We start from the raw sequence: 16,372 nt of genomic DNA on the forward strand, positions 1-16,372 counted from the left end.
GAGATGTTACCTTTTTAATAGAACAGAAGATACTAAAAAAATATAAACAAAGTCAAACAATAGAAAAAACCTGGTACTATCAAGTATTCTATTTTTATGCATTCCACAGACATGCTAATAACAAGGCAGAATCCATTTTAATTTAAGGGAGATCTAAATTGTATTGAAATATGTTAAGGTAAACATTCTGGATGATAGAGTTTAATCTTACATTGGCTAATAAAAATTGCATTTGGGGCATTTTAAAATTCATATGCTCATCTAATGATGTTTACTCTTCCTTATAGGTAACTCATTTAGTTGACTGATGGACATACAGATATAGCAATGTATGTAATGCTTAACAAGTAGTGATATGGTAACGAAGAATATCACAAACTCTGAATATCAATACTGAATCAACAACAGTTAGCCCAATCTGTGTACATTATAAATGAAAACAAGAGCACTGTTCTACAATAACCTCAGCTTTATGAATAAACTATAAGTCTTCTGAAAACACAAGCTGTAAAAGATTCAGTGTTAAGTATTGTGTCCTTGGGTATTCATAAACTTTTTGTGCACATTGCCTATAAATGTCTCTATATTTTTAAAGAATATATTTCAAGTGTTCTAATATGCAGAGGAAGTCTGCATTTTTCCATAGTACGTACATAAAAAAGAAGCTTTAGAATAAAACCATTTTTTCTCTTTTTGTGTAAGTGCATTGCATTTTTAATGTAGACTACTAGCCCACCCCCAAATCTCTCCAAGTTGTATGAATATTATACAGCTTTTCTATTTCTACATATAAAAGTATCAAACATGCAAACCCTGTGTTATGTGGAGTTTTGATACCAACCTGAGTCCATGTGCCAATAGCAATCACATCACCTGGGAGCTTGTGAGAAATGCAGAATTTCACGTCCCACCCCAGACCTACTAAATGAGGATCTGCACTTTTAATAAGATCCCCCAGGTTACTCTCTTACACATAAAGTTTAAAAAGCTCTGATACTTTACGATACTTTATTGATTGGTCTAATTTTCTATACATTAACCATATCTAAACAACTACTATGTAAGTAAGCATTCCATGTGTATCCTTTATTTTTGTGATATTTAAGATTTAGTGTGTAACAAAATCACCAAGGAAACTTGTTAAAAACATAGATTTTCAAGTTTTTCCCCAGAGTTTAGAATTCAGTAGGTCTGGGGTCAAGCCTGGTTTCCCCAAACAATTACTCCCCTGAACAGAATTAAAGTTAGTGATACTATCAGTTCTTGTTGACAGCTCCAAATCATAGCAAAATACCTAACACACAAGAGAGAGAGTCACATGCAAATTGTCTCTGTTAAGTTCTGAAAATGTTTCAAACTTTTTCTGCAACCATTAAATCATAGAATCAAAAATGTGGTGTCAAATGGGCCTGGTTCCGTTCATGGAACCTGATGAAATCATTCTCCTTCAGCAACTTCCCCCACCCATCTCCTAGCCCCAAGGAAGATCATTATCTCAGCCAAAGGGTAAGTCATTTACTGGAGACCTTAAGAAGTGGGACCCCACTGGAATTGACTACTTCTTGTATTAGGAAAAAAGACGAATAAATTCTGCAAAGTACTTACTATACTCTCTGGGGGTCCCAAACACAAATGCATCCAAGAGCCATCAGGTGACCAATGGGAGAAACCAGGACTGTGATACCCTAATTGCAGACATTCAAGTTCAAAACACAAAAACCTTCCACAAGGACAAACAAGAACCTCTCTGAGGGCAGCATTCAGCCCCTGACCTGCCAGTTTCCAGCATCTGCACTAGTATGGTTTTTCTCGTTAATTTTCTGGCGACCTATTGAAGGGCATATTTTTATTATTAATTTGCTCATATGGTTTATTTGGGGACTTTGGGGAACTTTGTTGTAATTTGGATTTTACTAGCAGCACCAAAACATGGTGATATACCAGGTTTCTAATCTATATCAGGCCGCTGAAGCCCAGGGAGTTTTTAAAGACAGTAAATACGTTATAGCCATAATCTAGGGGTTTGCACAGTCCTATTTTTTTCTATCAAGTTTTATCACAGAGCCTACAGAAGATGTTCAGTTTACATTCTTGTATACTACACTATATACCATCTCTGGAGAAATAGCAATTAGAAATTTGGAGGAGTGCTTGTCTTCATCTGACCTGTTACTGCTTTATTACGGTAAGCATAATAAATAGTGCTAAATTGACTTCACGGCTTTGCTTTTGCCTGATTATGAAAGATTTCAGATGTCCCAAAACATCACCATTTCCAAATTTTACCTAGAATTATCCTTATCCTACAATTTGTAAAATGAAAACAGAGTTGTTCACATTATCAATATGCACTTTTATTTTAAATACCAGCACAGTGGACACAATGACACCACGGGACTATTACCTCAATAATACTGAGAATATTCCTTGGCTTATGATTTACGTACATTGTTTTACCTGGAACTATTTTTAAATATTATCATAAGATATACTGTAAAACACAAATCTTAAATATACCAGTTGCAAACATAATGTGTTTAGTTACTATTTTGCATATGAAATGATTTAAAGTTCCTCAAAATCATGTCCACTTGTGTTCATTGTTTCAGGATGCATGACTCGGCCCATGAACAGGACTGTACCTGCATTGGGTTGGAAGTGAACAAAACAGGGTGTGAACAAAAAAATGGGATATTTACTTTCCTTCTTGCTTACAATTAGCAGTATTCTAAAAATAAAAATATAAATAATTCTCTTTTTAAAAAATCATTTGAATGTTAGAAATTATCTGATAAGTAATGTGGAAAAAATGCTCTCAATTTTAAAAAAGTTATCTCTTTTTGGCCTATAAATAAAGTTCTGTTCTCATAACAGACTTACCTGTTCTCCTGTTCCTGATAAGAAAGAAAAATGGATGGTCGACAATAACTTGAGGGTACAGCACAGCCATCCTACTAATTGCAATCATTCCTACAGTGCAGGGAGAAAGCAATTACATGTCTGTGGATGTGCAGAGACTAATGAGTAATTTCTCCAAGACCATCTACATTTAATGCAAAGGCAACAATTTACAGGAAACAAAATTTTAAAGACTTTAAGAGAAAAAATTGTAAAGGTGGTAACATTTCTACTTGATCTTTAAACACACAACACACACACACACACACACACACACACAGAGTTTCCTACCTCCATTCCACCAAAAATACTAGAAAAATTTATTCTGCCTCTTACAAAATTTTTATTCTCAGTTTCAGATAAATACATATGTCTTTACTAAAATGACCTTTGAGCTAAGGAAAGGGGGAGAATTAACAAACACCCCAAACAAAAAACCAAGTTTCCTTATATTCCCAAATCATTATTTCCTTTTGTATAAAATGGGGATTTTTACATAGCAAGTCACCAGACTTTGAGTAAGTGACCAGAATGGTGGTGATGAAAGGGAAAATTCAGCAGTAAGAGAAGCATGATGTTTCCTACAGCTGGGAAACTGCATTCCCCTGAGATCCTTATTATAGGATAATCATTTTATACTTGCTGCAGGGTGATTCATTGTCAGGAAAAGGTCAAGATTAAATTATGTAAGATTTTCAGCTTTCATGATGCCCCAAGACCACTGTGTTTCTATTTCCTCCTGAAAACACTGTTTTAACTGGTGATATCCTTTTAGTGGACAAATTTATGCAGAAGTTAAAAAAAAATGATAGTTTACATTCTACCAGAGGAAGGAAAAATCCTACTAAAATTTGAACATAGCAGTTGAACATGAGATTGAAACAAATCCAAAAAAAAAAAAAAAAGAGAGAAAAAAAATCATTGGAAAAAATCATTCTCATTTAACTGGGGAAATCAAAACATTCAGAATAATCAAGGACATTTAACATTTTGCTTTGAACACATGATTTAGGTCAAAATTTTAGAATTATTTATTTAAAATTATTTTATCAGCATTATTCAGTTAAAATTATTTATTACATCTTTTTATGTGTGTGCTTTTAAAAAATCAAAACTTTTGACAAAATTAAGAATTAGTTTCCAGGGGTGCCTGGGTGGCTCAGTCGGTGAAGTGTCTGCCTTCGGCTCAGGTCATGATCTCAGGGTCCTGGGATTGAGCCCCGTTGGGCTCCCTGCTCAGGGGGCAGTCTGCTTCTCTCTCTCTGTTTGCCCCTTCCCCCCTCTTGTGTTCTCTCTCTATATATCTCAAATAAATAAATAAAATCTTAAAAAAAAAAAGAAGAACTAGTTTCCACAAGTAGTTAGGTAAGAAGAAGAATGTTTAAATGGGCGACAGGAAAATATTTAAAATATTTAAACAAGCAGTGCAGCGGGGAAATCTATTCTACAGAGCCGCCAGTGTCCTCCTGCCTCTCATTAGATGTGGGAGTTACTCTGTATCGGGGCACTGCAGTTAAGTGCATGCTTCATATTCTATTTAGAAAATTCTAGCTGGTTCAGCATTAGCTTGATTTCTAAGTTAGAGCAGAGTCAGTTTTTTTTTTTTTTTTTTAGCTTGGTTCTAAAAATGGCCCCCACTCTTCACCCAAGATTGTTTTAAAAATACAAATCAAAAAAAAGGTGAGAAGATTGTAGAAAATTCTAACTTGGCACCTGAGGTTGCTGCAGCTTCTGAGCCTTCTTCATTAACCTCGATGAAGGACTTGTGAATTGCTTTGGAAAGGAAAATCTCCTTGTTATCTGCAAAAGAAAAAAAGAGAGAAAAGAAGCATTTCTTCAGTATCAGAAATAGAGGAGCATTTTACCCTTTATTTAAACAGCTTTGGAAAATATAAGTGACTTAAGGTACTGATATAAAAAGAAGCGATAATGTTGTCAGACTATATTATGATTTCAGAGAAGCCTTGAAGAAGTGTTTTCTGATTTGTCCTTATTTTATATTCTCTTGTTAATGTTTCCTTTCATTTTTATTGATAATTTTCCCATTGTTTATTTCTTACATTGCCAGAGAAAGCAGAAATGTGGCTCTGTTTTTAATAGCAACTTCAAATTAGTTCATAACTCAAGATAAAAACATTTCACACATTGCACTCTAATCTGAAATTTTAAAGCACAAAATTAAAACAGGTAGAAATCCACATATAATCAGAATAAGATATTTTTAAAATCTAATCTCTAATTACTGTGATAATAGAAATATCCTTGGCAAAGAAAAACAAAATCGACTTCTAGATTGTAGAAATGTGAAATTAAAAGAGTTACTTTCCATTCCAGTTAATTGGCTTATCTAAGTATTCACAAACATGCTTTATCCTAAAGTCAGAGGAAAGAACACATTTTCAGTGTTAGGAGGGCTCTTTTTCCCTTAGAGTTGTCTTTCTATGTATGCTTACTTTTAAATGAATGGCTGTTATGGGCTGAACTGTGTTCTCTCAAAATTCATGTGTTGAAGTACTAGCCCCCAAGACTTCAGAATATGACTGTATTTAGAGATAGAGTCTTAGGTTAAAATGAGGTCATTAGGACGGGCCCTAATCCAATATGACTGATGTCCTTATAAGAAGAGGAAATTCGGACACAGAGAGAGAGGGAAGACCATACCTGATGGCTAATTTTATGTGGCTGGGCCAGGATATCTGTACCCAGATATTTGGTGAAACTATTATTCTGGATGTTTTTTGCAAAAATGTTTTTTTGGATGAGATTAACATTTAAATTGGTGGACTTTGAGTAAAACAGATGAGGGCCTTATCCAATCAGTTGAAGGCTGTTTTTTTTTTTAAGATTTTATTTATTTATTTGACAGATGGAGAGAGAACACAAGCAGGGGGAGCAGCAAGGAGAGGGAGAAGCAGACTCCCCGCTGAGCAGGGAGCCCCATGTGGGGCTCGATCGCAAAACCCTGGGATCATGACTTGAGCCAAAGGCAGCTGCTTAACCAACTGAGCCACCCAGGCGCCCCCAGCTGAAGGCTTTAGAACAAAGGCTGACCTCTAAGCAAAAAGGAATTGTGCCATTTGACTGCCTTTGGACTCTTCCCTCAATCTCCAGCTTGGCAGCCCACCCTGCAGATTTTAAATTTCTAAAGTCACAAGTGTGCCAGCCAGCTTCTTAAAGTAAATCTCTCAGTCTCATTGTCTCTTTCTCTGTAGAGATGTAGATATCTCTCTCTATATAAACACACACACACACACACACACACACACACACACACACACATCCTGTTGGTCCTATTTATCTGGAGAACGTTAATACACTATAAAAAGACAGACATCTACACGCCAAGGAGAGAGGCCTGAGAAGATACCAAGCCTGAAGACATCTTGATCTCAGATGTCCAGCCCCCAGAATCGTGAGAAAACAAGCATCTGTTCTCAAGCCCCCCAGTCTGGGGGGGACTTTGTTATGGCAGCGCGAGCAAACTATGCAATAGCTTTCAGTGTTGAGTTTCCAACTTTTGTCCTCAGATTGAAACAAAATGAAGAGAAGATAGTTCAACTACATAAAAAGAAAAATAGCACAAGGAAGCAAGATACAAGATTATTCAAGTTTCTGCCACCACCACCCCCAGCCCCCTTTTTCCATTCCAGGAGGTCAAATTCAAATTTAAGATAACCTCGTTGCTGACGCACCATTCAGTAAAAGCACAGTGCATTTCTTATTAGGCTACTTAGTAAGACTTTGTCAGGAACCAAGTCCTATCCACAACATACATTTTCCTTTCAAGTTTTCCAAAACAGGTAGTTATACTGATAGGGAATAATGTTCAACAACGTTTTTGGTACATCTCCCGCACAGCACCTGCTTATTTTGAATAAAGCCCCAAGACCACTGAGTGGCAACTCTGAATACACCTTTAATAGGGATACGACTTCCTCAGCTTCTATTTGGTATTAAGATATAAGCATTGCATTTTGAAATAGTCTGTCTCACATATTATGACATTTTCTTCTAGAACGCATTTGATGACTAGAAGAAAAATAAAAAGCAATAGAGCTTTTACATTAAACAATTAAGTATAATTAGCTCCCTCAAATCCAGAAGACTAGTTTTTTTTTCTTCAACAAATAAAAAGAACAATATAAATTGCATTAAGTAACTAGTCAGATATATTTAGCTGGCAAAACAAATACATGAATTCCAAGACAGTAAAATATATTAACTATTTAGTAGTTAACTGATGCTGTGTTATTTTCAGATTCAGCTACCCATTTTGTTCAGTCTGCCAGTGAAGGTGGGGTCACGCACCAAGAGCCAGTATTATGGCCCTGAATGCAAAAGTGACAGAATGTAGTGCCTAAAGGGTAATGAGTGTCCACCTTGCCAGCTAAGCCCTCTTTAAATATTCTGAGGGGAGTTCTCAAAGATAGAATGATACTTTAGCCATGTCAATTTGCACAGGAAAACCGCCTCCCAGCTCCTGAGCCTGATCTGTTGACTGCACTAGACACCTTGAAAGAAGGAATCTCATCCGTTCAACGCTGGCTTCTGACACAAATGTGCCCTCTTTCCCCAGTCATCTAACCTCCTATGTGCCCTCATTTGCCCCCACAAAATGGTGAGAGGCTGGGGAGGAGGTGAGAGGCTGGGGAGGAGGTGCCAAGGCACCATGGCAGATAGATCAAGAAAGCAAGAATGCTGAGCATTCTTCCCACAGAGCTAGTTATTTAAAAGATCATGAAATGGACAAACCTTCAACAAGATTCACGAAGAAGAGAGATTACCCAAATAAACGATATTAAGACAAAAGAGAACATGTCTAAAGATAGAGAGAATTTTTAAAAATCACAAAAAATACTTTGTATAATTTCCTGCAGATAAATGTAAAACAGCTTATGAGGTATAACCTATTTACTATGAACTGCATGTATTTACAATACAAAAATTAGGGGTGCCTGGGTGGCTCAGCTGTCAGGCATCTGCCTTCGGCTCAGGTCATGATCCCAGGGTCCTGGGATCGAGCCCCGCATCGGACTCCCCGCTCCGCGGGAAGCCTGCTTCTCCCTCTCCCACTCCCCCTGCTTGTGTTCCCTCTCTCTCGCTGTGTCTCTCTCTGTCAAATAAATAAATAAAAGTAAAAAAAAAAAAGAGTTACAATACAAAAATTACAATACAGGAAAACAAAAATATATTTTACAGTCCACACCACTATTTGGTTAAGATTTTTTTTGTGTTTTTTTTTTTTTTTTTTAAAGATTGTATTTATTTACTTGACAGAGAGAGGGAACACAAGCAGGGGGAGTGGGAGAGGGAGAAGCATACTCCCCGCTGAGCAGGGAGCCCGACACGGGACTCGGTCCCAGGACCCTGGGATCATGACCTGAGCTGAAGGCAGACATTTAACCAACTGAGCCACCAGGTGTCCTCGGTAAGTTTTGACATATCTGTGAACCCCCCTCCACAAATAAGATACAGAATATTTCCATCTCCCCAAAAGGTTCTTGTGCTTCTTCATGCAGATAATTTTGAAAATAAAGAGATTTGCCATCAACCGGACAATTTTATAGAAATGTATAAATTATAAAATTGAATGAAGAAAAAAATAGAATATATGGATAATCCAGTAACCATTAAAGTAGTTGAATGAGTAGATGAAAATTTCCTCCTTCCTCAAAATTAAAGAATGTGAGCCTAGGGGCACCTGGGTGGCTCAGTGGTTTAAGTGTCTGACTCTGGATTTCAGCTCAGGTCATGATGTCATGGTTGTGAGATCGAGCCCCGCACTGGGCTCTGAACCAGGCCTGCTTGGGATTCTCTCTCTCTCTCTCTCCCTCTGGCCCTCCCCCCAGCCCCCTGTCTTAAAAAAAAAAAAAAAAAAAAAATCCAAGCCTGGATGGTTTTCTAGGTGATTTAACCAATCCTTCAAGGAAAAGATAGGATTTTCTATTATAAATCCATTTTCAACTCTAGAAAGAGAATGAAAGCAATCTAAGTCATCTATGGATAGTCTTACCTTGATATTAAAATTGAACCAGGGCAGTGTAAGAAAAGAAAATCATAGGCCAAGCTCACCTATTAATGTAGAGATAAAAGTTTTTTTTTTCTTTTTTTTAAATCAGGATGTTAAACCCAGCAACATATGCAAATACTTTTTTGAAATGAGTTTCCAAGGGACATCACAGTGTATAACGGCACAGCAGTTGAGAACGGCTCTAACTGCCTCCATTTCACATCAAGCTTTCCTCTGGGATGATCTCATCAGACAGAAGCCAGTTTATGCCTCTCCAACCCTTCTTAAAACCCTGTCTCCCCCCTCGTGCTGGCTCTGCCTCCCACCTTTCCTTCCATATACTGTGTACCTGCAGACCTAGGGTACAACGTGAGGGTCTGTGAGGCTGCCCCTGCGTCACTCATTTAGTGTGCTTCACCCCACCCCCTATGCTCTGGGTGATTTGAACTGCAATCCCTAAGCATACCACCCTCGCTCACTTCTGTGTCTCTGCTTCCCCACAAACTCCCTCAACACTTTACAGTCGACCTAATCTACTTCTGAGGCTCAGCTTCAAGCCCTAGCAGGCCTCTTCTGCTCTCTTCTGATGCTGTTCTCCACCACGGTAGAACGGACCACTGTCTCCTACTGAACCAAGGCTCTGATTCACATACAGCCTTGATGCTAGATCATATTTGCATCTCTCTCTCTCTTCCCGGACTGTCAAATTCCTGAAGGCAAGGATTGTGCCAATGCCCTTCACGTACCTGGTTTCTGGCACTTGGTGGGCCTCATGACTGAACTAACCTAAGAAAAGAGAGTTTGCTGGTAATGTGTAAGCTTCCAGTATTTAACCTAGCATGAACAGGAATTTAGGAATTGTTGAATGAAAGGGACTAGCTATTTCCTAGTGTAAGACTTTGGAGGTTGTCCCTCTATGGGCACCATGACCACAATTCTGTTCACAAGCGTGGCTATAAAGTTTATTCTTGTAATAAATAGAACATATGACACTAATCCAAAAGTAGATACTCTAGAAAATGGATGGACAACAGCACTAGGGTGGGAAAGAATACAAAGGCCACACAGGCTAAAAACTTAAAAATCCAATCGAGTAGAAGAGCTAAGGGAATGGGATCCAACAGACCGGTCATCATCTGTATTTCAAAGACAGCAAAATAAAGATTGAATCCAACGTTCCAACTCCCAGGAGTGATTAACTGCTACACAATGGACAGCAAATATCTGCAGATGTAAGTGAGACCTCAGGACTCTTAAGTTGTAGAAAACCACCACCCCTTTAGATATACCAGTAGGAAGAAATGTGACAAATAAATCACATCACAAATCCTGAGGGGAAAAAAGAAAATGAAATTTTTTCTCTTGGGACAAACTTCAAGCAGTCACATTCAAATATAAGCTGAAAGTGGTTTAAACAAGAATGGGTCTGCTGCCCCGATCGTTTCGTACAGGGCTTCCTATACTTGTCCTGCAATATTACTCATCCTGATGTAATTATGTGCCAATCAAGGCCATCTTTCCTGCTGGGCCGTTCACCTACTCCTTAAGGGCCTGGAGCTTGCTGGTCCAATTTATCTCCTCCCTGCAATTCTGTGCACACTGCCAGGCACCAAGTAGGCACTCAGATATTTGATGAACCAGAATGGGAGGGGAATTAAGGAGTTTACACTGATGAGCCCATCTTATCGATTAGAGAAAGTTCATTGTTCTCTAAAAACGAAAATAAATCAAAGACAAAGCTACATTCAAAAAAAAAAAAAAGAAAATCCATGCACTGGCCCCAAGCAGTCTTCCTCTCTGGCCACAGCAGAAATTGCTGCCAAATGTCGGGTCCTGCTTTCCTCTGGGCAGTGAGGAGCCGGGCTTTTCACAAAGCATAAGATCGGAACGGGGCCAGCAAACCCTAGGTTTCCCAGAGAAGAGCTGGGCAATAATTCAAGCTCTTCTGAAGAAAGCAGGGCAAAATACGAAGGCATTCATTCAGTCACTGAGCAAATATTTATCAAGCACTCTGTTCGTATGAGATTGTGCAGGGCACCAAAGGCTCCAAGTATCTGTGATTCACATAACGTGGCTGGCAGGGCGGCCACCACACAAGTGCGTGGCCCCCGCTTCCTCTGTGGCACTGTTCCTAAACACAGCCAATTGAAATAGATTTCTGCGTCACCAAGGCCATGCTTAAAATAACAAAATGAAGAGAGTTCCATAACAGAACCCAAGAATACCAAAAGCGGCTCTGTACTTGAGTTGCTAAAATATTTTTAGCGTCAGCCCCACCCATGAACTTTTGAAAGGTTTGTAGAATTTGAGCTCCAAGGTAGGAATCATGTGGGTTTGTTTGTTTCTCTGGAGAAATGTTGTGATAGACTAGCGATTCATTCATTCATTCATTCATTCATTCATTCATTTGGGTACTAAGCACATCCTGTGTGCCAGACATTACTGATATACTGGATTTACTATGGTGAACTAAACAGTTCCTTCCTAAGAGGAGGAAAGCAAACATTAAGTAACAATGACAATAAAAAAGCAAATGGAGAAATGGCCAATTTCAGGGTCTGGTTAAGTGTTATGAAGAAGCAAGATGAGGTGATGTGTTGGCTGGTGACAAGGGCAGGGAAGAGGAGCTACTTGACTTGAGGTGTTGGGAAAGGCATATCTGAGAAGGTCAACTTGGCTGAGACCTAAGGAATACAAAGGAGCCTGCCACGGGAACACCTGAAGGTAGTTTCCAGCAGAGGGAAAAGCTAGTGTAGAGGCAGATACAAGCCAGGTGTGTTCAAGGACCCAAAAGAAGGCCTGTGTGGCTGGAGCGAGGCTAGTGAGGAGGGCCAGAGGTTTGAGAGAAGCCTCCACACTTGGAGCGAGGTGGGCCCAGCAGCCCTTCCTACCACACGCACCCACCCAGCATCTGTCCCGCTCTCCACACCACTTGGGGCTCTGAGGACAGAAAGTCATCTATGTATGACATAGCCCTGGCTTCTGAGGAGCTCTGAGATCAGAAACAGGTATGTGAACAAACAATCTAAGGAAAGGGTAGAACATGTGATAGCACTTTGCACTATGACAGTCTGGAGACGGGAAAGTAAACCATTTGGAAGGGAGAGATATCAGGGAGAGCTTCTCGGAAGCGGTGCCATTTGGGCTGGTTCTTGAAGGATAAGTAGAAAAGGGAAAGTCAGAGAGTCAGGGGAGGGCATTCCAAGCAGAGGACTGTACTTGTGAAGTGAGACCAGCAAGCAGCAATGACTTGAAGGTCCATCTGGAGCCTGGTTACATCATAAGGAGGTGGGGAGTGGCAGGGGATGCACTTGATTTTAAGAGCTTGGACTCTGAGGCTGGAGAGCCTGGGCTTCCTCCAGAAGTAACAGGGCACCTCTGCTTTGATTTTAGAAGATACCTGTGCCAGGGGCTGTAAAGAGTGAACCAGATGAGCAAACAGCTAGGGGCAGGAACATCAAGTTTGCTAGCTGTTACAATAGTCCAGGCAAGAAAGGAGAGGGGAAATGGAGGTATGGCTCTGGAAGAGAAATACAGTCCTCTGGCTTACAGGTGCAAGGAGAAGCAGAACAAACAAAGGCAGGATGGAAGAGTCAGTCCGGCATAAATCTAAGCACTTGAGTCTGACCTGAACGTGACTTTTGCTGTGTCTTCTTAATTCCTTTACTTTATTGGCTCCTTTATTAAAGCTCGTGCTTTGTGCTGAAGGATTTAGTACTCTCTTTCTCCTTCCCCTTCCACCTTCCAAGAGGATTATCTATTAATCCAAATGCTGACAGTCATTCATTTCCATTACAAAAATAGCCCTACTCTATAACAGGATCCTCGCTGCAACTAGATGAGCATTTTAAATCGAGCCTGAGAAGAAAATGATTCTCAGCACTCTCTAGATTCCATGTTTATTGTATAAATCTTTGCTGTGTTTTATGTTAACGGAATTTAGCGTAAAAAGCCATGGACATCAAATTGAGATGACCAAAAATAAGCACAATAAATACAGAGCATCTCATCTTATTCATTTCTTCATTCAGTGAGTACTAGGCAGAAAGCACAGAACCGTGTGCTTCCTGAACACACATAAGGATCAATCTTGGCAGAAGATATCCAATGCATAAATAATGATAATATGAGGTCAGATGTGATATGCAGCATAAGAAAAAGTACAGAATGCTGTAGAATTTACGAAGGAGTTATTACTTCTGGTTGGTGTAATCCTGTGGCTTGATGAAGCTGGGGATATCTGTGCTGCAGATACATTCAGGAGATATTTTGGGTGGGAGAGATTATAAAGCTGGGGCCCTGGGGAGACGTGAGGTGCAGCAAAAGCTGTGTGCAAGGAATCAGCCAGAGTTAAGGCTGGAGTGAGCTGAGGTCTGAACGCCCTGTGGAGTAGCAAACAGTGCACACAGCAGAATGAAGGGAGGCTTTGAACGGGAACTGGGATGATCTGAGAGCAGGTTTTAAGGTGATTAATCTTGGCAGTGGTAGCGAAGACAGATTAGACAGAAAAGAGATTGGAAACCGTTTAGGAGGCTATTGAAATCGTCTGGGGCAGCAGTAGTGAGAGTCTGAAATAAAGGTGGATGCCATGGGATAGAGAATGAAAGAGTGGATTCAAGAGGTCTTAGCAAAGGACTCTCAAGTCACTCAATTTTTCCAGAAGCAAGAAAATGTGGAGCAGGGTTGTTTTTCCACTGCTAACTCATATTTGCTATTTTTAAAGAAAGATAAAATTTCATTGCATAATTTAAGAATGAGTACTGTCACAATAGTACTGAATTGTTTCCTGGGTGCTTTTGAATTTACGAATTCTACTATGCGATTTTTAAAAATTTTTCCCCGTTTTCAAGTAAGAGTTTTAATTGAAGAAGTAATACGTGCACAAGGCAAAATCCCAAACAGTGCACAGTGATAGACGAAACAAAATCTCCGCTCTCATCTAGGGGCCTCTGTTCTGTATTCTAGAGGCAACCATTGTTATCATTTTCTAAGACATTATTCAAAAATGTTCAATGCATTTGAAAGCTTAAATGCATACCTATATTCTCCCCCTCCATCCTTTGAACCAATACGCTCCCATTCTGCCCGTTGACTTTCTTTTCCCTCTCTGCCTCCACAATGCTTTCTCTAGTATGGAGTTTCTTGGTTCATCACTATTGACATTTGGGGCTGGATTATTCTTTGTTGTGGGGTGTGTCCTGTGCAGTGTAGGTCACAGGAATGTAGAAGCATCCCCAGCCTTTACTGGATAGGTGCCAGGAGCCCTCCGCAGTTGTGACAACCCAAAAGGTTTCCAACTATTGCCAAATGTTCCCTGGAGAACACAACTGTCCTGGTATGTCCTGAACACACTGCTCCAATAAAGCATTTCTATCCTGCTTCTTTTTATTTAATCCAACTGTTTATGTCTTTCTCCCCACAAGTCTGTATCCTTCTTTAGAGCAGGTATGATATCTTAGTCATTTCTTCATTTTTATGACCTAGTCCTGTGCTCACACCAACTGACTCACGAAGAGTTATTAAATGAAAGGAAGAGACAGAGCATTGAATGTAATTAATGTATATCTGAGACACCATGAAATTATCCCCATGAAATTCATTAAGGTAGAAAGTAATAATCAAATACATGCTAATAATTTTCCTGGGTTCTTGTAGGGGTTACTAAGCATCATAGACACTTTAATCAGTGGGGTTTTCACATCATTTGGAGAGGCAAAAACCTAGACATGTGAAAAGGACACCAACCATGTGGGGCAGAGCATACGGTGCCCAAATGAACGATGCAGGGAATAAATACTTTCAAATCTAGCGAAAGCAGAGAGGCAAGTTTTATTGTTGTGTCACTGGTTTTTGAATGAATGATTCATAAATTAATGTGTATGTGCGTGTGTATGTGTGAGAGAGAGAGAGTGACTGAGAGAGCAAGGGAGAGAGAGAGAGGGAGGGAGGGAGGGAGAGGGAGAAAAAGGAAGTATTGTTTGGGGTGGGCTGACATGCCAAGGCTACCAAGGTCTTGGCAAAACTAGGGAGTTGAGAATGAAAGAGTTCCCACTGAAAGCTTGAGAAGCTGACTTTAGACCTTTCATCAAGTTATCCTGAAGACTTGAATTGGGTGGTGGTTAAGGATGGCCAATCCTGGATTTCTTACTGATGTTTTAAGGAGTTCGATGTTTCAAGAAATGTAATGTAGAAGGTGGCTATGAAGAAACCTCTTGTCTCCTTCCCTCCCTCGTTTTGCTCCCTCAGTGGACATTGACTGTGTGCCAACTAGGTGTCAGCCAGGTGCCAGGCCCCAGGAATGCAGCTGTAAGCACTCTGAGAAGGATTCAATTCTGACTGAGGTCTGCTCGAACAAACAGAGCCTTCACACATGGACTATGTGAACTCTGAAAGATCCGAGTGGTATTTCAAATTTCCAAACCATCTGCATTCATAATATGTATTTATTCTCTATTGTCTCTGGACATACTAAAGGCAATTAAATATTACGTCATAAACCTCCCACATATGTCAAAAATTTTAAGCTACACTGATCACAATAATTGATTTACCACCGCGGCACGACTCCCTCAGGACTGAGAAGCTGCAGATACTCTATGCAGGGGAAATAACTGCCTAGATGTTTGGGTGAGACAGTGAGGAATCTCTAATAAAACAGAAAATAGAGCCACGGCAAGAAAGTGGAATGTAATTATCCAGCTGGAATTTGGCCAGTATGGTAGACAGATTCTCTCAATTCCTGAGGAAGGGAACATAAGAACTTTAAATTACACTATGCTTGAGCCATGAATATATTTCTGACTCAAGCACAAAAATACCCATTAGCTTTTGAATATCCACCAGTCCTACCTCCTTGACAACCCCACTGAAAAGTTCAGAGCCCTAGGAGCTTGGATGTGAGCCCTGAAAACCTTTACTAGGGCAAAATTTGCATTTCTCTAGTGGACAGGAACATTTATGTAGTAGACAGAAAAATTCTACTAGTGTTTTGAGATGTCAGTTCTCTAATTAAGGGGTAAAAGTTGTGGTATCAAATACATGAACATCATCTCATTGCTGAGTTCTGCTTGGAAAACCATCTGTCCAATTCTAAATCTGGGAGGGCAAGGCATTTTTTGATTATAAACTCCTTGAGAATTTCCTGAAAGCTATGAACCTATCTCCACTCTCTTTTTTCTTTCGTGTGTGTGTGTGTGCATGCAAAGGCGTGCACACACACACACATGTACGTGAGTGCACACCTATATGCAATTTCCGGGGTAGAGCGCCCACTTCACCGAACTCAATCCATGGGTCCTCATAATCCAGGTTTAGAAGCTATTATTCAGTCGGCTTGATTTTCTATAGGCTCTTACTTCAGGAGAGGAAAACTAAATTCTCTCCCGTAGCATATGAGCTGCTAAAGAAACTTCTATGCCTCAGCTCTCTCTGGTTGGAGAGTTGGGTCCAATAAATTGCATATAT

The 16,372-nt window shown here is 39.8% G+C and overlaps 1 protein-coding gene across 3 annotated transcripts in view; it reads right to left on the reverse strand.

Annotated features, from left to right (window-relative positions):
* Positions 1–2,329: 2,329 nt before the first annotated feature.
* SERPINI1 (serpin family I member 1) overlaps positions 2,330–16,372 on the reverse strand; it is a 70,926-nt gene continuing 56,883 nt past the window's right edge. For all 3 annotated transcript variants that reach the window (XM_036112703.2, XM_036112700.2, XM_036112701.2), the window contains exons 7-9: positions 4,612–4,698; positions 2,881–2,970; positions 2,330–2,642 (exon numbers count right to left, since the gene is read on the reverse strand). In XM_036112703.2, coding sequence (XP_035968596.1) covers positions 2,566–2,642; positions 2,881–2,970; positions 4,612–4,698 — 254 coding nt within the window. In that variant the 3' untranslated portion in view covers positions 2,330–2,565. The remainder of the gene's footprint in view (positions 2,643–2,880; positions 2,971–4,611; positions 4,699–16,372) is intronic.

This window comes from Halichoerus grypus, chromosome 1, assembly GCF_964656455.1.
Source record: "Halichoerus grypus chromosome 1, mHalGry1.hap1.1, whole genome shotgun sequence".
Classification (NCBI taxonomy): domain Eukaryota; kingdom Metazoa; phylum Chordata; class Mammalia; order Carnivora; family Phocidae; genus Halichoerus; species Halichoerus grypus.